The following is a 21,397-nucleotide window of genomic DNA, read 5'->3' as shown; positions in this document are numbered from 1 at the left end:
CACACTCCAGACGAAAGTCTTCCACACCATTTTTAATTTTGACATCATTGTGTGAAATGAGCATTTTTTTTAAAGAATGGCCTTCCTTGCTTGTGCTAGTCTGTGTTTTATGTCCTTCTTACTTCTGCCGTCATTAGTTATTTTAGTCATCATCATCATCATCTGTTTACCCTCCAGGTTCGGCTTTTCCCTCGGACTCAGCGAGGGATCCCACCTCCACCGCCTCAACGGCAGTGTCCCGGAGCTTCAGACTCTTGGTCGGGGGATACAACTGGGGAGAGTGACCAGTACCTCGCCCAGGCGGCCTCACCTGTTATGCTGAACACGGGCCTTGTGGAGGGATGGGAAGATTGGAAGAGATAGGCAAGGAAGAGGGAAGGAAACGGCCGTGGCCTTAAGTTAGGTACCATCCCGGCATTCACCTGGAGGAGAAGTGGGAAACCATAGAAAACCACTTCCAGGATGGCTGAGGTGGGAATCGAACCCACCTCTACTCAGTTGACCTCCCGAGGCTGAGTGGACCCCGTTCCAGCCCTCGTACCACTTTTCAAATTTCGTGGCAGAGCCGGGAATCGAACCCGGACCTCCGGGGGTGGCAGCTAATCACGCTAACCACTACACCACAGAGGCGGACAGTTATTTTAGTACGCGAGTAATAATATTCATCTATTTCCTTTAAGACTTCATTTCCTAATCTAATATTTCCTACATTACCTCACTTCGCTCGAGTACACACCATTACTTTCGTTTCGAATTTATTTATTTTCATCATGTACTTCTCCAAGACTTTATCTATACCAATCAGCAAGTTTTCCAGATCTTACACAGATTCAAATAAAATAATATTTTCGGCAAAACTCACAGTTTTGATTTCCTCTCCTTGCTTATATTGGAGATTGAAGAGGAAATATGAAAAGAAGACATCTAGTAAAATTAGACTAAATAGAAACAATGAAAAACTCAGACCGAGCCAAACTGTACAGTAGGTACTGTCTGCGTAGGGATCTTATGCCGCAGTCTTAGACACAGATGCAGCCGCTGCGGTTTGTTGAAGAGACGGGGAAGGAATAGACTAATTGACCGATCGAGTCGCCCACTTTGCCCCTTGTTGTAGGGTCCCAAATTTTTTTACTCCATCGGCTGAAGTGGGAGATGTGAAGTTACGTAATAGTAGCGTAATTGAAGTGCGAATGATGCGGGGCACATGCGCAGTGCGGCGTGCCCCAGAGAGCGTGTGGCGGACCGCTTCTCGCTCAGTGGTGTGTGCTACTTGCTAGTGATGTGGTGTGTAGGCAGCCTGCTCGCCCTCTTGGCCGCGGGTAAGTACATGCCTACAGTCTTATTAGAAATACGAACCACAGCGACGATTATTTTATATAGACAATGTAGCTCTCTTAGCGAGAGGTTTACCTCCGAGTTATCACGATATCTATTGTACTCTAGAGGTACGAATTGCTGAGTGGGACCGGTTGACAGGTGGAATAATAATTGATTATTTTTATTATCAAGTTCCTTGCCTGACTGTTCAGCGTAGTGCCTTTCGGTTCAGAGGGTCTCGCGTTCGATTCACGACTATTCCGGGCTTTATAACCGCGTCTTTAGCTCAGGGACTGGATGTTTTGTGTTCGTCTTAAGTTAATATACATTCAGATAACGCATGTGTTGTATCCAACTGGTATTAGAATTGTCGTTATACAAATAAATAAATAAATAAATAAATAAATAAATAAATAAATAAATAAATAAATAAATAAATAAATAAATAAATAAATGTTGTGCGCAAGATCCATTGAACAATAAATCAGTCATAATACTGGAATACTTCCCTGAAAGGGAGTTCTCTCACGTATCAGTAAATAGCACTGTTAAGAGCCAACCGACTGCGCTGGGGTTCGATCTCACAACCTTCAATATTGAAGGTAAACTTAGGCCTATATGCAGTTTACTCCATTCTAATAATTTTTCTTGATATTGATAGGAACGGACCTCCGTTATCTTTGGTACTGTTCCACTTTTTAAAGAAATGAATGTAAGAAAAGACGAGAATACCACATAAAGATGGCCTGTATTAGTATCAAGATTCGAACCTGACAACTTCGTAGACTATAGCTTCCTACAACGGTGTGTATATTGTTCCAGTTCTGTTCGATAATGAAATTTCAGTTCTTTGCGATAACTTCATATTTTTATTCTCCACAGTTTATAATCTAAATGAAATGTTACTTTTTTGCTTCTTTTGTGCTAATGGTTTATCATCGTACTAAAATAAGCAGGTTTGTGGTGATACTGGGACGGTAAAGGGCTAGAACTAAGAAGGTATAGGTTGCAAATAAAGTACGATAAGATACCACCCCGCTTTTTGACTGGCATGAACATGGGAGACCAGGAGACACCACCTTCAGGAATACGGAACATGGAGTTTGAACTCACTACCTCTAGAATTCTAGAGCACACCTACATGGGTCTCTCGTGTAGCCCCTCCCACAGCGGGCGGTCAGTACAAATAACAACTCGTTGTTTTCAGTCAATCAACAAGTGATCAAGCTCCAGATTAATCTGGGCAGTAATCAAATAAAAATTAGTAATGAAATGGTGTATAGCTTTTAGTGCCGGGATGTGTCCGAGAACTTCGGCTCGGCAGGTGCAGGTCTTTTGATTTGACGCCCGTAGACGACCTGCGCGTCGTGATGACGATGAAATAATGATGAAGGCGACACATACACCCAGTCCCCGTGCGAGGGGAGTTAACCAATTATGGTTAAAATTCCCGACCCTGCCAGGAATCGAACCCGGGACCCCTGTGACCAAAGACCAGCACGCTAACCATTTAGCCATGGAGCCGGACATAAAAATGGGTTAACTCACTTGATTAATGGAAGTAAAACGAGGAAAGCTTAGATATATAAAGCAAACGATCATGGCCTTAATTAAGCTACAGCTTCAACATTTGTCTGGTGTGAAAATGGAAAACCAGGAGAAAGCTCGAACCCACCGTTTCCCAAATGCAAGCTCATAGCTACGTGACTCGAGCCGTGCAGCCTAATCGTTCGGTGACCAAATGTGGAGGAATATATTCTATTGTTACGATTTTCTGAGGTAGTTGGTATTGTGTTCTGTGGTGTATGGATGAAGAGTTTGTATGAAGGCAAAGACTAACTGTCTATTCCTTCCACTTTTCCCATCCCCCACAAGAACACTGTTCATCATAGCAGATGAGGCCACCTGGGCGAGGTACTAGTCATCCTCTCCAGTTGTATTCCCCAACCCAAAGTCTCACGCTACAGGACACTGCCCTTGAGGCGCTAGAGATGGGATCCCTGGCTGAGTCCGAGGGAAAAATCAACCCTGGAGGGTAAACGGATTAAGAAAGAAGAAAGAAAGGCAATGACTAACACCCTGTCCCTGGACAGCCTTGCCGGGAATTGAACCCGAGAACGTCTGTTATATTATTCACCCAAATGTTACAGTGTGTTAATCAATTCGAACTAGTAAATGGTGGCTTATAAACAAATCTTACATTCATAAGGTTGGGAAATTTAAACCTCTGACAATCGTTTGGCAATCAAGGGTGCTAGATCGTGAGGGACCACTGTCGCTATCTACGTACTTGCATGTCAAAGAACGTCCTTTCAGGGCAAGAACACTGCACTCTGCCAACTTTCATGAACGACATTAGTGGGGAAAAAACCACGGCACTTACGTCCTTGAAAGGGCTTTGGTCTGGGAAGGAAGTGACCGTAGCCTCAACTTAGGTTCAGCCCCAGCATCTGCCTGGTGTGAAAATAGGAAACCACGGAAAACCATCTTCAGGGTTGCCGACAGTGAGACTCGAACACACTATCTCCCGGATTCAAGCTCACAGCTGCGCGCCCCTAACCGCATGGCCAACTCGTCCGGTACACCCTATTTTAGCTGCATGGTCAATCAAGAGATGAACCGGTAGGCTATCATAATGATTTCAATATAATAATAATAATAATAATAATAATAATAATAATAATAATAATAATAATAATAATAATAATAATAATAATAATAATAGAACCGGGTTAAGTAGTTTAGACGGTACCGGACGAGTTGGCTGTACGGTAAGGGGCGCGTGGCTGTGAGCTTGCATCCGGGAGATAGTGGGCTCGAATCCCACTGTCGGCATCCCTGAAGAGGGTTTTCCGTGGTTTCCCATTTTCACACCGGGAAAATGCTAGGGCTGTACCTTAATTAAGGCCACGGCCACTTCCTTCCAACTCATAGGCCTTTCCTATCCCATCGTCGCCATAAGACCTATTTGTGCCGGTGCGACGTAAAGCCACTAGCAAAAATAGTTTAGACGATAGAACGCTGGTCTTCTGAGCTCGAGTTGGTGGTTTTGATCCTGGCTCAGTCCGGTGGTGTCTGGGGATCCTGAAACACGTCAGCTTCGTGTCGGTAGATTTACAGGCACGTAAAGGAATTCTTGTGGGACAAAATTCCGCTACCTTGGCATCTCCGAAAACCGAACAGTAGTTAGTCAGACGTTCAACCAACAATATTATTAAAAATAACAGACGAGTTTCCGCCGGCCTAAACCGTTCAGACGCAAGAAGCGCTGCGATTCTAAGCCCAAGTTGGCGGGCCCTATCTCGGCTTAGTCCGGTGATATTTGAAGGTGCTCAGATACGCCAACCATGTGTCGGTAGATCTACTGGAACGTCAGGAAACTCCTGTGGAACGAAATGTTCCGGCATATCGGCATCTCTGACAACCATAACATGTACTGTACGTAGTTAGCGAAACGTGGAGCCAATTTTTTTCCCGCTACTGGTTTAACGTCACACTAACACATGAAAGGTTTTCGGCGATGCAAGGACTGGGAAGACAGCGCCCGTCGTTTTACTTAAGGTTCAAGCCCAGCATTTTGCTGGTACGATTATTGGAAACCACGGACAACCCTGTGAGTGGGGGAGGTGGAATATCCCCCATGGTATCTCCTACCTGTCGTAAGATGTAAGTAAAAGGTTCCCCAGGGGCTCTTAAGTTGGGGAGCATGATTTTGTTACCACGGGGCACTTAGCTGCGTCCTGGCACTACTTCCACTTACTTGTACCAGGCTGTTCCCTTTTTCTATCCTATCCGACCTCCCTTGGTCAACTATCGTTCTTTTCCGACTCCGACGGTATTAGATTTCCAAATCCTGCGGATACCAATATATATGGTACATTATTGGACATTATAAATTTTCCAGCTAACTCATTCCTGGTGGCCAGCGTTTCGCCCCCGTGTGCTAGGCTGGGCTCATCAGTTGGTACCTAGCACACCTACCAAAACGCATGGCTAGTGCATACCATGGAGGCCACTGCGTAGGCTAATTGGAGCCACCGGGAGTGCCAATGCACTATGAGAGACTTTGTCTCATTACTAAAAATTGATGGCTGCTTGTCCATCAGATGATATACTCATTCGGAACAAATATTTCAGATTCCATATGGGAATCAACATCTATATCAAATCCTACGGAGTCTTTCATGTTCACGATCTTCGTGGCCCTTGTCTCTCTTTGGCCGATATCTTCATTTTTCGAAGATTGTGACCCCTTCCATTTTCCCTCTGATTAGTGTTAATAGAGGATGGTTGACCAGTTGTACTTCCTCTTGAAACAATAATCACCACCACTACTACCGACCCCAACCGCAAGGCCAGCTCGCTGGGTCGTGTAATCAATAACATTATTGTAGAGCGGTTTCGAATGCTAATGGTAACGATGGTAGTGTACGGTAGCTCTATAAATTCACTACTTCAGCCTAGAATACGAAGCACTTCTTACTCCTATGAATTATCTATCGAAAGTGAAGTCATTGTCTTCAAAACTTTGTCTCTTTTAGCCCTTGAAGGGCCTGAAGTTTGCCTTAGTCATGTTGCATGGCAGCTGTCAAATTATAGACTACTCACGAGGCCGCGTGAACTCCGTTCCAAGCAGAAGATCAGGATTACCGTAGAATCACTGGGCCAGCTGGGAATCTAAACCAGGCCTCCACCTAAGAGGCAGGGGCGTTACTCCTACATTAGGGCTGACAATACACTGTAGTTGTGATGGCAATTTTACTGTACGATAGCAATAAAAATAGGAAAACACCGGTGTAATCAAAAGACGCACTGCATCTCTGGTGAGAGAGTGTTGATTATGTACGGTGTCTTCTGGTATGGACTGGAGTTTGCTACCTTCAGTTACCTGTCCGTCTCACTCTCATCCTTGGCGTTGACAATACGAAAGTGAGTGAGGTGTGAACCATTCCTTACGCAGCCAGTCACTGTGATGAATGGCGTGAAAGTACGCACTGTACGATCAGTTAGTGAGCTTGCTCCTTTCCTTCATTTGCATTCCTGTCTGGTTTTTAACTGAAATCCAATGGTTTTCGTCATAAATGAGTGGTTTCAGTTTGTCATAGTTTGGTCTTAGTTTGCACATTTGGTCATATTGTGAGCATTTTTGGTAAAAGCGTCATATTTGACAGCAACTATCCTGTCGTGGGAAACGGTATAGACACCTGAGTTAATACGTCAATAAAATGTTTATCCATTGTTCCACATAGAAACAAACTGCACCAAAATTTAGCTTATTTTTATTCTACGTTTAATTATGTGGAGTAGAAGTTTTTATCGCATCCAATTACAATTTTAACGCAGTTGAACAAAAAAGTGCCAGTATATTTTTCATTTGCCAGCCCCTTGGTGTAGGGGTAGCGTGCCTGCCACTTACCCGGAGGCCCCGGGTTCGATTCCCGGCCAGGTCAGGGATTTTTACCTGGACCTCAGGGCTGGTTCGAGGTCCACTCAGCCTACGTGATTAGAATTGAAGAGCTATCTGACGGTGAGGTAGCGACCCCGGTCTAGAAAGCCAAGAATAATGGCCGAGAGGATTCGTCGTGCTGACCACACGACACCTCGTAATCTGCAGGCCTTCCGGCTGAGCAGCGGTCGCTTGGTAGGCCAAGGCCCTTCAAGGGCTGTAGTGCCATGGGAGGGAGGTTTATTTTCCATCTCCAACAGAGCGCTTACTTTGAATACAGTATTCATAACTTTAAAAGCATTGATCTGATCATCTCCAAAATTTAATATGTCTTAAAGTAACTTATTGCTGATGATCTGCATAAAAACATTTTTATTTAATCTCATATATGTGAGAAAGGTTGTTGTAAATGTTGTGAAACAACATTTCTGGGTGACAATAGGCTTGTTATGAAGCTCATGAGAATGCTAGGCTAAAATTCAAACTGCTTTGAGCCTACATGCAACTGTTGATTTTAGTACCTATACATTTGCGGTAGTAAGTTGAGGATTAGAGAAAACGCCTCTCGCCGAGTCATTTGCTTTCACGTTAACGTATATCATTTAAAATTATCTTATACGTCTCGACCCAAAAAAGAATGTCTTTATTCATGGCTCATTGATCAACGCAATATATTTCTTTTTCAATGCCACCCGTAGAGGGGGGCGAAGAAGAGAGTCTTGCATGTATTCTAACTTTGTGACAGTGCCCTGAAAGATTTTTCATTCATTTAGAAATGTAATGTTTCTTGTTCAATTTAAAATTAAATATTTTTATTATATCTTTATCATTCTAAAATTGCAAATATATTCAGACTTTTAAAAAATATTACATAGTTTTTTTTTACATAACTTACGTACTTTAAAGATAGGCCTATCATATACAGAGCAATAATTTCGTGTGGCTATTTCTAGCCGGGTGTAGCCCTTGTAAGGCAGAACCTCCGATGAGGGTGGGTGGCATCTGCCATGTGAAGGTAACTGCGTGTTATTGTGGTGTGTGAGTAGCAGGGATGTTGGGGACAGCACAAACACCCAGTCCCCGAACCAAGGGAATTAACCATTTAAGGTTAAAATCTCCGATCCGGCCAGGAATCGAACCCGCGACCCTCCGGACCAAATGCCAGCACGCTAACCATTTAGCCATGGAGTTGGACGTATACAGAGTAAGATTATCTGTTTTATAGTAAAGTCAATGAAAATGAACTTCATTTAAAGGTGTATGATTAGAAAACTGATATGAAAATAGCAAATAATTAGACAAGAATTTAGCATAACGAGTTTTGCAGTTAAGAATTTTAATTATTTTTAGAAGGTTTATATATAATCAGTTTTGGGTCATTATTATTTATTTTTAATGATATTTTGTCATTTCTAAAATGTCGACGACGTTTAGGTCTTCAGCATCAGAGTCCTACTGATGTGAATAACACGTACTGGTTCAGAGGAAAGCAACGGGAAATGTATTCACATATCATTTCCCAAGTACGCCTCTTCAGTGACTCCTAGGCTTTCTACGAATGTTGAGTTGTTAGGAACACAACCACCTTTCGAGCTGAGAATTCAGCACACATAATAAAATAACTTCAGAACTTCATGATATTTCTTTCATGAAGTAAGAATATCTCAATCTTTTTTCCCCCGAACTTTTTTCCAGTTTGTTGGTATCGGCACTTGGTCTGAATTTGGTTCAATTTTACGGCCGAATGCTCTTCCTGACTCCAACTGTATGTGGAGGGATGAACTCACTATTGCGTGTTGTTTTGGTGGGTGGTAGTGTGGTGTCTTATACATAGATGTAGATATATGTATTGGAACGAACATAAACACTCAGTTCCCGAGCTATAGTTATTAACTAAATGTAATTGGCATATTGTGTCCGGCCGGAAATCGATCTCGGGGCCATTTGAACAGAAGGCCAGTACGCTGACGTTTCAGCCAAGGATTCGGACGCATTATTATCTCAATATTAATAATTACATTAATATCTTGAGCATTTGTATGACAATATCATTTTATACAGCAGGCTTGCCGTATGTTTGTAAGATCCTCGTTATCTATCTGAAGTTGTGAATAACTCCTGATCTTCCATAGGTCAACTTTTCGAGTTAACGAGTCCAAACGTCCTGGCGACTAAATACATTTACGTGTAATGGAAATAGAAAACAAATTAAAGCCGAAAAATGTAAAGACATACACAAGAAACTAGAGAGTATCTGCAAGAAGAGCACAATTTACATGCACCGGAAATAAATACAATATTTAAACATTAATGAGAGCGAGAAGGGGGGAGGGGACAGAGAGAGGGGGGGGGGGGAGAACATTCCACGTAAATTTATTTCTTACACAAGACTTGTTTCTTAAGTGTCAACTCAGAGGCAGTTGGATCGTCTAAAAGCACTACCGTCACTTCAGGTTATAGGATTATGAAAAATGACTAAGAAAAGGAAACCCCAAATGAGAATTATAAATGTGGCAAAGTGAGGAGCGAGATAGTTCAACATTTTTTTTACCAAGTTGCTTTACATCGCAGCGACACAGATAGGTTTTAAGACGACGATGGGATAAGAAAGGGCTGGGAGTGTGATCAAAACGGCCGTGGCCTTAATTAACATACAGCCTCAGCACTTGCTTGATTTGAAAATGGGAAACCACGGGGAACCATCTTCAGGATTGCCGGCAGTGGGGTTCGAACTCACTATCTCCCGAATTTAAGCTGATAGCTGCGTGACCCAAACCGCGCGGCCACTTGGTTGGTGCTTCTTCTTCGCCTTTTCTGAATTACTTCGGGTCGGCACTCTGTATGGATTTAGCCTATTTTTACGGCCGGATGTCCTTTTTGATGGCAACAACCCTGTGTTGAGGGATGTATGTGCTTCTGTGGTGGCTTTCGGAGTGGTGTATTTTACGACGAACATTATCCCTCGGGCCCCGAGCTAGAGGAATTGATATGACTAAGTTAAAATCGCCGACTCGACCGGGAATAGAACCCGAGGCCCTGTGAACCGAAGGTCAGTATGATGACAGTTCAGCCAAGGAGCCGGACACATGCCCAAGATTTCATACTACATAATAATTTAGCTTCAATTATAAACGATACACAAGCGTTAAAACTCCAATATGTTGATATACTACACGTGTTAGAGCGGCCCCAGAGAACCTGCCTCTGGCCAGGGCGACCCAGGTTCGATTACCGGCCAGGTCAGGGAGCTTTAACAGAATCCATGAGCTGTTTTGAGTTCAGCTCAGCCTATGTGAAACATGTTAGGATTTATGTGACTGTGTGGCCACGATCTAGGAAGCCAATAATAACGTCAGAGAGTATACGTCGCACTGAACACGCGTCACCTCGTAATCTGCAGGCCTTCGTACTGAGCAGCGGTCACTTGAGAGGCCCAGGCCCATCAGGAGATACCTGTTAGTAAAATAGGTTTGTAGAACGTCAGCTTGTCAAACTCTCATTTCCAGTACTTATAAAATGGACTTTCTGTCTGTACTTTCTGAATATTAATCTAATACACTTTCAGTTTAATTCTGATCTGTCTGTCTGTCTGTCTGTCGCACCATCATGGGAAAACGGATGGGGGTATTCTAATGGAACTTGGCATCTAAGTTTAGGATATGGGCAAGAAAGATCTTACCTGTACGTCATTCGAAATAATGTAGTGGGAGGGAGGCATTAGAGGCTGCTCAAAATATGGAATTTTCTGGTTTTACGGTAAAATTGGACTTGACAAAACTCATTTAGAATCTTAGTTACAAACTTCTTTGCTCTGCAGATTTTTCCGATGCAGTTAAAGGTAAAGGAACTATCACGAGAGAGTTTGGGAGGGGCTTAAACTATAAAACTCTATGTATCTCTCATTAATAACTTATTTTATACTATTCCATTCATACAGTAAAATGTGTTAAGATAATTAATTAATGGTATGGCTTAATTTACTGTATCATCGCACATTTCCTGGCTTTTTACCCTCTTGATGTGCAGGTGGTAGTGGTGGTGGTGGTGGTGGTGGAGATGATCACTGTTTTAAGAGGAAGTACAACTGAGCAATCATCCTCTATATAACACTAATCCGAGAGAAAATATGGATGGGATCCGACACTTCGAAAAATTAAGGTATCGGCCAAAGAAAGACAGCCGGGCTGAGTGGCTCAGACGGTTAAGGCGCTTGGCTTCTAACCCCAACTTGGCAGGTTCGATCCTGGCTCAGTCCGGTTGTATTTGAAGGTGCTCAAATACGACAGCCTAGTGTCGGTAGATTTACTGGCACGTAAAAGAACTCCTGCGGGCTAAATTCCGGCACCTCGGCGTCTCCAAAAACCGTTAAAGTAGTTAGTGGCACGTAAAGCCAATAACGTTATTAATTAGTATTAAAGAAAGACAAGGGCCACAAAGGGCGTGATAACGAAAGACTCCCTAGGTCTTGAGTGCTCTAATACCGTCGGGGTCGGAAAAGAACAAGAGTTGACCAAGCGAGGTCGGATAGGACAGATAAAAGTGAGGAGCCTGGCACAAGTAAATTGAAGCAATGCCAGGACTCATGTTAACGAGGTGTTGATCAATTTGCTGTTTCAAAGTCGCCACCAGTATCGTTTTGTATTGGAAATAGCAGATGGTCTTAGAATTTCTCGACATATTTAAAATAATTCACTAGTATAACTTCCTCGGCGTAGAGGACGTTACGAGGAATAGCCTCATGTTTAAATGTGTGTGAAGTATGTTCTACAACCAGTGTCGACATGACGCATGCATATGCATGGGAAAGAAACTGAAACAAATAAAACTTATAGTTTCTTGTGGCTGCTGTCTAACAAGTCAGCCTATCGTACATATCCAGAAATACCAGAAACACACGAATAAACTATAAATAACTGTGACCTTAAAACTCCTCAGCTTCATCATTATCATTTTCCTCTCTCTTTTATGTATAGTTTTCTTCTTTCTCCTAAATTTTCTTCTCCTCACCCCAATCTTCTTGGAATTCGTCTAATTTCCAATGTTCTTTTAATTACTAAACTTATAATATTATGTTTTATTAGCATTACTGTCATTTATATCCTCCAATTTTATGGATACAGTACAGTATTTTTCGTCTTTCTCTTGGCACAGGAAAAATGTAGCTTCCACCGAAGTCTCAATCTCATTTAAGGCAGTGCCAATGAGAAATCCGCTGAGGTATGGGTGTGGCTCAATTATGATATTCGAAGTGCGACTTGTGAGTGTCGTGATAAGTGTTCCTCATTGGATCAGTAATGCTCCAACAGCTTCTTCTGGATCAGTGCCGAAAGCAATGGCAAACTTCCTCAATTCTCGTCATACCTTGTACGACTCGTTATCGCACTGTCATCGGTTTCTTCGATTTCGCTATAAACACATAACCTTCGATGGTGCTATTTGAGGATACACATGCTTACGAGCTAGTGAGCTCACATACAGACAATTTATTTAGTGATTTTAATTTAATATCTGTATTTATTTGTATTTAATACAACTAGAATAGATCTATTGGTTGTAATATATAAAATATTATTATTATTATTATTATTATTATTATTATTATTATTATTATTATTATTATTATTATTATTATTATTATTATTATTATTATTATTATTATTATTATTATTATTATTATTATTATGTGCATCATTTAAATGTAGTTGTTACCAATATTAGTATTAGAGATTAAGACTGGTTAAGTATAAGACAGGGAACACAATCTGAACTTTGCAAGGATAAATAAATCATATTATCTATCTGATATCGTGATCTAGCTGAAACAAAAGGATGGGACACAACTACCACTTTTAGGATGACAGAGAGTGGAATTAACAAAACGTGGGCTAAGCTTCCTATTTCCAGCCCATAACGTCAGTCTTACAATGTATTCAACAGTAGGGAATCGAATCCCAGTCCAACCGTGCGGAAGACTACAAGACCAAAGCGACAATCCATTGTTCAGCTAGAAAGTCCTTATTTGAAAGCAGTATGAATCATAGCTGCCCTCAGAGAAAAGTAGTGAGTTCTCGAAGGACTTGGCATGTGATGTATTAAGGAGCTTTATTTCGCCACTGTTAAACTTGCTAAATTTATGCACCTGTATCAATGAAACCTCTAGCTGCCTCAGTAGATCAATGGCAGAGAATCGCAAGTTCGATGCCGGCTGAGTTAGTCGGATTTGGAAGAGCGGTCGAAAGTCGGCTCAGCTGGAGTTGATTTCCAATCATTTTCGAAAAGGCACTCGAGTTGGATCCCAAAACAGTACAGGAGTTGGTTCCCCAGTGAACAACATTGTTCTTCCCATATTTAACAGACTGAGGTCTGTGTACTGCTATCGCAGTAGGCATGATTAAAACGTTATACATTACCAGAATTAATTCCCCTGTTTTGAGGTAAAATAAATACATTATACATTAAAATGAAATAATTCTAAAGTTACAATGAAGTCGTGGATGGCAAACATTTAAAACAGACATGATTCAAAAATGAATATCTAGTTATGGTGCCTTCTGTTACCCTCTCAATCCACTTCTGCACAAATTATTCTTATGCATTTTTTTCTTTTTGGCAGGTTTCCTCTTTACGCCTTAACTTCATGTAAGTGTCGCAGTGAATTTCCTTAGGGACTTCCATCAAATTTTCAAACTGTTATAGCTGTTTTCGCTTATCTAAAATGAAATGACTTTATAGTTTAAGTAATATTTTCTTCGGTCAAGCAGATTTAAGAAGAGCAGCTATTGGATGTGTAAAGGGGGCTGCCTATCCGAGGGGGTAATGATATGCTCGGTCCACTCGGAAGGACGTTAGTTCATTTCCTCCTCACAAAGTTCAGAAATTTGCAAACGAGGTTTCCATTTTTAGAACTTTACATGGCCCTGCATTTCACCCAGATTACAACCGTAATGAGTACTGGTACGAGGTTTAATTTCTGCGGGTAAAGGCAGAGCTACTTGTTCTATTTCATTTCCAAGGGACTGCTTGGTTTGGACCCGACAGATTTCAAAGGAACTTCAGTGAATAATCAATAAACATAAATAAATTTAATGGTAGTTATCATTTTGCCGTCAAATCGACGGCACTGCCATAATTAATTGCTGAAAAATATGTGGACTGCTCAGAGCAGAGCAGCTGAGAATGACGTAGAATGACCTTCGTATAGACCATAGATGTATAATAGAACACTTTATACAGAAAAATGAGATTTTGAAAACACGAACAAAATGTTACTATTTTATTGACACGTACAGTTATGAATATATTTAAATATTAATGTGTTAATACCTGTGTATAGTTTATAACGCAAGCTAAAATATTATGTACCGGGCGAGTTGGCCGTGCGCGTAGAGGCGCGCGGCTGTGAGTTTGCATCTGGGAGATAGTAGGTTCGAATCCCACTATCGGCAGCCCTGAAGATGGTTTTCCGTGGTTTCCCATTTTCACACCAGGCAAATGCTGGGGCTGTACCTTAATTAAGGCCACGTCCGCTTCCTTCCAACTCCTAGGCCTTTCCTATCCCATCGTCGCCATAAGACCTATCTGTGTCGGTGCGACGTAAAGCCCCTAAAAAAATATATATTATGTCGTATGAATATGTTTGTTAAGTCTTTGTTAACTTGCTTCTCAATTCCCTTTTTCTATTATTTTATGTAAAATGTTTTTCATATTTGGCACTAATACGATTCGTTAGATATTAACTATAATATCTTAAGCAGTGATGATAAGTTTCTCCGGATAGAGTGGCTCAGACAATCTAAGGTGCTGTCTTTCTGAGTCCAAGTTAGTAGGTTCCATCCCGGCTCACTTTGGTGCTATTTGAAGGTGCTCAAATACGTCAGCCTCGTGTCGGTAGACTTACCGGCACGTAAAGGAGCTCCTGTGTGTAACTGTTCCACCCCTCATCAAAACACTTGGGGAGATGAAAGTTATTATCTTGGGACACATGAATATCAAATAAACTATTTGTGGCTTGCCCGCAAATTGCCACGCAAATTGAAACAATTAACATTCCATGGTTTCCCATTTCTCTATGTGATGTTTGGGCGCCAGGGTTACAGTTTTAAACAAAACTGTAAACCAAAATTTATATTTACTAGCATAGAGACTTACACTTAAATCACAGGGGTAGGATTTTAAATAATTAACCATTAAGTATCGCTTAAGAAAGAAAATTAACGCAATATAAAATACAAATGAATTTATTATACAGAAAAAATGAGATGAATCGGAAAAGTTCCTTAAAGCGTGGAGGGAATTTATAATTTACTTTACTGAATTTAATATTGCTTGCTTTATCTAATTGAAGCTCACCAATTGCAGCTTCCGTTGAAGTCATCTGGTTTCCGTGGTTACTCGTTCTCTTCTTCTCGATGTAGAATTTGCTGCATGCCATCCTTCCTTCCTTCTCTGATGTAGTATGGGCTATCTGGACTAACACTCCCTAATTTACTAGTCTTTAAATTAGACATTGGCCCTATACTTGTAAAAACTGATCAGCGTTGATCGTATGAGGAGAAAATTCAGAGATATGAATTTTTCCATATTAGTAGAAATCTCAATCCAACTGAGCTATACTATTTATACGGTACTGACTTGTAGCAAATTCCACAGACTTGAACTAAACATAGCTCTTCGTCCAGAAGATTTACTGAATATAACACAAGCCGTAAGCTTGTTTCGTTTCACGCAGATCCGATAACATTACCGCACCTAAGTACTGTATCGAAGCGACAAAACATTATACAAAAATAACTATGTCGCGGAGCGACCACACACTGTTTCAAAAATCAAATAACGTCGTTCAAAGTAGATGTTCACAGTAGAAGTAGTAGTGATGGAGTATCCGTAAGTATCTCGCTCCGCACTTGATAATATCACCGGGCTCCCCCACTCTAGGTAACAGCTTAATCTCAGATCTCTATATAACGAAACATCTGATTCGTAGATCGCATTATCATCTCCCCTTCTCTTCTCTCTTGTCGAGTCCAGTAGGCGTGGCGATGATGTACTCTGCTGGTATGCAAGCCTCGCGCGGGTCGCTGTTTACTGCCTTTGCCAAACCCATGAGTCACGCAAAATCCCCAGCTTCAAGAATAACCCTCCGTATACACAAATATGAGATGAAATGAAAACAACTATGTCTCAACATATTGACCGTATTTACAACATAATGAATTCATATCCTACATAATATAATTTAAATCATAAAACGATGTTATCATATATACAATATGATTCCAAAAGGCCTTGATTACAAATGATTGACGTTGAATAAATATGTTATTACGAATAATTCCCGATGGCGGATAAACTTGATATCAAATAATATCGCGTAAAATGATATTATATTAAATTAGTAGGGCTGGAGAAGCCTGGACGGTTACATGTGGGAAAAAATGTTGGCGCCTCGGCGTCTCCAAAAACCGTAAAAGCAGTTAGTGGGACGTAAAAATCATTATTTTAAAAATGATCAATTTTATGTTGGAAAATAAAGTATACTTTGTCCTAGTGGAACCCTATAATTAGGAAAGTTATAAAATAATGTAGAGCCTCCGGGGCTCAAGCGGCAGTGCACCCGCCTCTCACCGCTGGTTTACGTAGTTCAAATCCCAGTCACTTAATGTGAAATTCGTACTGGATAAAGCGGAGGCGGGATAGGGTTTTCTCCGGGTATTCCGGTTTTCCCTGTCATCTTTCATCCCAGCAACACTCTCCTATATCATTTTATTTAATCTGTCAGTCATTAATCATTGCCCCAGAGGAGTGAGACAGGCTTCGGCAGCCGGCAAAATTCCTATCCTCGCCGCTAGATGGGAGTTTCATTCATTCCACTCCTGGTCCGGTCAAATGACTGGAAACAGGCTGTGGATTTTCATAAAATAATCTACGTGCTATTACTATAATCTTGTATTACTACAAACGTGAAAACTGACGGAAACGTGAAGCGATGTTCTGACAGGTTTCATTGCAGTCGATACCTTCAGTACAGCACCTTCCATTTAAGACCGCAGCAACAATTTATTATTTTTAAATACGTAAATATTACGTACGCCGTAGTGGCTATTATCGCTAAGTTCAGGATGTCTATAAATTATTATCCTCCTGCGGGTGGGGGCGGTAGAATAACTCCCACGGTATCACCTGCCTGTCGTAAGAGGCGACTAAATGGGGCTCCAAGGGCTCTGAACTGAGAGAGCTTGGGTTGGCAACCACGGGGCCGTTGGCTGAATCCTGACATTTCTTCCACTTACTTGTGCCAGACTCCTCACTTTCATCTATGCTATTCGACCTCACTTGGTCAACTCTTGTTCTTTTCGATCCCGACGGTATTAGGTTGCGAATCCTAGGAAACCTTTCATTTTCATGCCCTTCGAGGCCCTTGTCTTCCTTTGGCCGATATAATCATTTTTCGGACTTCTTCCATTTTCTCTGTCTGATTATTGTATAGAGGATAGTTGCCTAGTTATATTTCCTCTTAAAACAATAATAACCACCACCACCACCGCTCTTAATTGATCGTTGCATTCGGTCTGTCCAACCCAATCAGTTCACTTGTTATAGACAACGATACTTCAGGAATGGATTCCTCATGTTTAGGGAAGAAGATAGGGTTAGGGCAACCTGGGTCCGAATATGCACCATTGCAGAGTTAACCGACCTTTACTTGGCCGCCACACTCTCCTGACTTCTACCTCTGGGGACAGCAAAGGCTGTTGTGTATTTGACTGCCAGTGATGAAGAACCACTTCTCAGAGTGGGCGTTGTCGCAACCTGTCAGGCTGTACGCACTACATCATGCATTTTGATCGTGTTCTGTACTCAATGTGAAGACGAGTGAAGGTGGTGGTTTTAAGAGGAAGTACTACTGGGCAACCTTCCTCCACTAACACTAATCAGAAGCGAAATTAGAAGAGGTCTGAAAAATTAAAGTATTGGCAAAAGAAAGGGAAGGATTACGAACGGAGTCAAAAAGAAAGACACTCTAGGTTTCGGAAGCCTAATATTGGCGGGGTCGGAAGAGAACAAGAATTGGCCAAGGAAGGTCAAATAAGAAAGAAGAAAGCTACGGGATTGGCACAGACAATGCCAGGTCTGTATTCAGGCACCTTGAATATTTCATCTGACACGGGACATAATGTTCCAGCTGGCGTTGCAGACGTACTCAGTTTAGCTACTAAGGCTACTAAAGGTCGGATAAGTTTTAATTATGAATTTCCGGATCCATGTTGTCAGATAAAGAAATTCAAGTATTGCTTTGAAAGCAAAGGCAAGAAAGGAAATGAATGATCTGAACATCCTCAAAGTTAACCCTTTGCTAACGGACGTGTCTAATTACTGTAGTTCGAAGAATTCTGGCCAATTAACAAGCAGTTTAGTGATGCGGATGTCCCATTTTTGGAACCCGACATTCTTTAGATTCAGTTGCAATAACACGGCACAGGACAACTCTGAGACTTCAGTTAACCATCTCCGTACAATACTGCGGTCTTCAGTACCATAACCAAACACTCTCCTACACACACTACTCTTCTTTGATGCTTACCAGCCTTTCTCATGTAAATTATATTCTTGATTCTTAAATCAGTGCCATGTAACCTTAAGTTAGGTGGCTTGTCCAGCTCTTTGGATGAATGATCAGCGTAGTGGCTATCGGCTCAGAGGGTTCTAGGTTCGATTCACAGCCGGATGGAGGATTTCAACAGCGTATTGTTAATTCCTCTGGCTCAGATAAAAGGTGTTTGTGTTCATCTCATTACACATCTTTACATTTACACACAACCTACCAATCGCCACAGGAAGATCAAATAGGAATTACATCCCTTCGCATTGGTTTGGCATCTGGAAGGCCATTGGTCGTAAAACTGGGACAAATCTATACAAAATGCCGACCCCAAGAAATTGGGAGAAGATGAAATAAGAATATAACTTTATGATAGATGGCCGTTAAAATTCACGCTCATTTCGACAGCACTATTTGCACCCTAACTTTTCGGAATATTTTGCGTCATTCTTTCTCCCATTCGACGATGGTTAGTTGGAAATAATAATAATAATAATAATAATAATAATAATAATAATAATAATAATAATAATAATAATAATAATAATAATAATAACCTCAGGACGCATAACAGCTGCTCCTGAAACAACAGGTAGGGCTACTAGGCACGTAAGGCTATACATTAAAGAACAAATATCGCCGCCCTATTCTCTTCTTTAATGGCTCATCACTGCTGCCAGCTTGACTAGTTACATATTGGAATCACGAGATATAAACATCAAACAACAAACCTCAGTGTAAGTATCGATAATGGAGGTTCCCTTACCCAAGTAAGCGATAAATCGAGATATTCATAAATAAGTCGGTTTTCAAGCTCAGTGTGGGATTAAGGAAAAATACTCTCCCTCACCCTCACTCAATTTAATGGTATATATTTCTGCCTTTATTTTTGTTCCGGGGTTTCCGTGGCTCACAGATTAATAAAATGCGCCTGAGTTGAATGGCTGGACAAGGAATTTTTAGAGCAGCATTTAACAAAGTAAATTGGGATATTTTATTTTTTTCCTTTCTTAAAATTGAAGGATAAAACATTTGAATTAATAACAAAACAATAATAATAATTTCGTGTAACTATTTCTAGCCGAGTGCAGTCCTTGCAAGGTAGACCCTCCGATGAGGGTAGGCGGCATCTGCCATGTGTAGGTAACTGCGGGTTATTGTGGTGTAGGATAGTGTTGTGTGTGGTGTGTGAGTTGCAGGGATGCTGGGGACAGCACAAACACCCAGCCCCCGAGCCATTGGAATTAACCAATGAAGGTTAAAATCCCCGACCCGGCCGGGAATCGAACCCGGGACCCTCTGAACCGAAGGCCAGGACGCTGACCATTCAGCCAACGAGTCGAACGTAACAAAACAATAGAACAGATTATTAAATGATATCGTCAGCTCTAACAATATCTGGGACTTAGAAGTCCTGAAACCATGTACAAAAACTTGAGATAATTACCAAGTTGTTAAATTACATAGAGATGAGCAGTATTGCTCCGGACAGGTACAATATTTTACAAGAGCAAGATTTGCTCCGAGGAGGTACACCACACTGGAGTCTGAGCTTCAAAATACAAGAGTGTAGCCTCGAAGAGGCAATCAGTTTCGTTTGACGCACTGAAAATTGCACTAGGCAACCCATCGGGTGACCCCACTTCAAAGTTTTCATCACTGCTCAACAATAATGGTAGTCACTGCTCTCAAAGGGAACTAAAACGAAGAAACAGTCACCCTATGAATAGCACAGAATAAACAGGGTTATAATTACCCATACTACACGGCCTTCAGAGTAAAAAGAAAATGTTGGACATAACCGGCCATCAACAAAAGGCAAGGAGGCCAAATACCAGCAATCCTTATAGAAATTACGGAAAACTTAAGTGGGCTTACGGCCCTATGATGCAGAGGCTAATCCTATACTTCAAGGCGTGACTAAAGGACGAATATTAAAGCCGAGAAAAGATTTACAAAATTTAGAGTTTGTAAATCTTAGTCACCCAATTGCAAGGTAGACTGGAGGCGGCAGAGGATCATCAGTCTCCGTTCCCTTACATTACATATTTGCCAGCAAAGAATAGAACCAGAGCCATCATACTTCGCCGAAAACCCCACATTTAAACGGCCAGTTTACAAAATTACATTAAAAGAAAACGACAGAAACCTTCCCCACAAACTACCCGCAGGCACTACCACATGTTTAGGTAAATTCTGCCATTACCTGGTATCGCTCGATGTTCTACAAGCAGGCCGCGTCCCTGCCTCCTAGGCCTCCATTAAGTCGCACACCCAAGCACTGGAGAAATTCAGACAAGACGGCCCTAAATTGCCCTCCTAATATAGTTCCGTAAGGGGAAGCTTCCAGATTAAATTAAACTACACTTTGCTGTTAGTCTGGATTCCTGTACACACACCCGGTTTGATTGGTTAGAGAAAATATTTACAAGCATCTGATAGGCAGATTACAATAGAGGAGGAACCATCTGCAGTGATGACAACTTCGGTACATTTAAAAAACAATCTTCAGAAAACGGTTTACCAATAACAAAAATGACATTTCCTAAGCTCTAGGTTTGTTTTTAGTCCGTTAGAGTGAGCTAGCAAATCGATGGTAGAGCCATTTAACTGTAGAAGACGAAATTCCTTGGGAGTTTACAAGTTCAAGTCAGTTGGCATAGTTGGCCGTAGAGAAGGCGCGCAGTTTAAAAAGCCGGGGAAGGTGTAGGCCTACCCCTGGTACAATTTTGATATACGCATTACTATAACCGTAATCTTCGGTGTTTACCTCGTGTAAATAATTCAGCTCCCTTCTTGAAATCTGCTATTATTACCTGTCCGAGTGAAGTGAAACCACGCTGTGATAATACATACAAGCAAATACAGTATATTACATATACTTCCTAGTTGAATTCTTTACATACAAAATGGATTAAATAAGACCGTGCTAATAAAATTCTGTGTTCGTAATTTAGCACCAACAACGTTATTAAATACACTGCCTGACAAAAGAATTTAAGCACCCAGAAGGAACAGCTGAAAGTGAATGAAAC

General features: G+C 41.3%; 1 protein-coding gene across 1 annotated transcript in view; it reads left to right on the top strand.

Moving 5' to 3' along the window:
* Positions 1–1,148: 1,148 nt before the first annotated feature.
* Positions 1,149–21,397, top strand: part of LOC136877000 (uncharacterized) — a 127,790-nt gene continuing 107,541 nt past the window's right edge. Inside the window, exon 1 of the mRNA XM_067150784.2 lies at positions 1,149–1,319. Within this exon, the coding sequence (XP_067006885.2) occupies positions 1,205–1,319 (115 nt within the window). The 5' untranslated portion in view covers positions 1,149–1,204. The remainder of the gene's footprint in view (positions 1,320–21,397) is intronic.

This window comes from Anabrus simplex, chromosome 7, assembly GCF_040414725.1.
Source record: "Anabrus simplex isolate iqAnaSimp1 chromosome 7, ASM4041472v1, whole genome shotgun sequence".
Taxonomy (NCBI): domain Eukaryota; kingdom Metazoa; phylum Arthropoda; class Insecta; order Orthoptera; family Tettigoniidae; genus Anabrus; species Anabrus simplex.
This window is presented reverse-complemented; position numbering and strand designations above follow the sequence as displayed.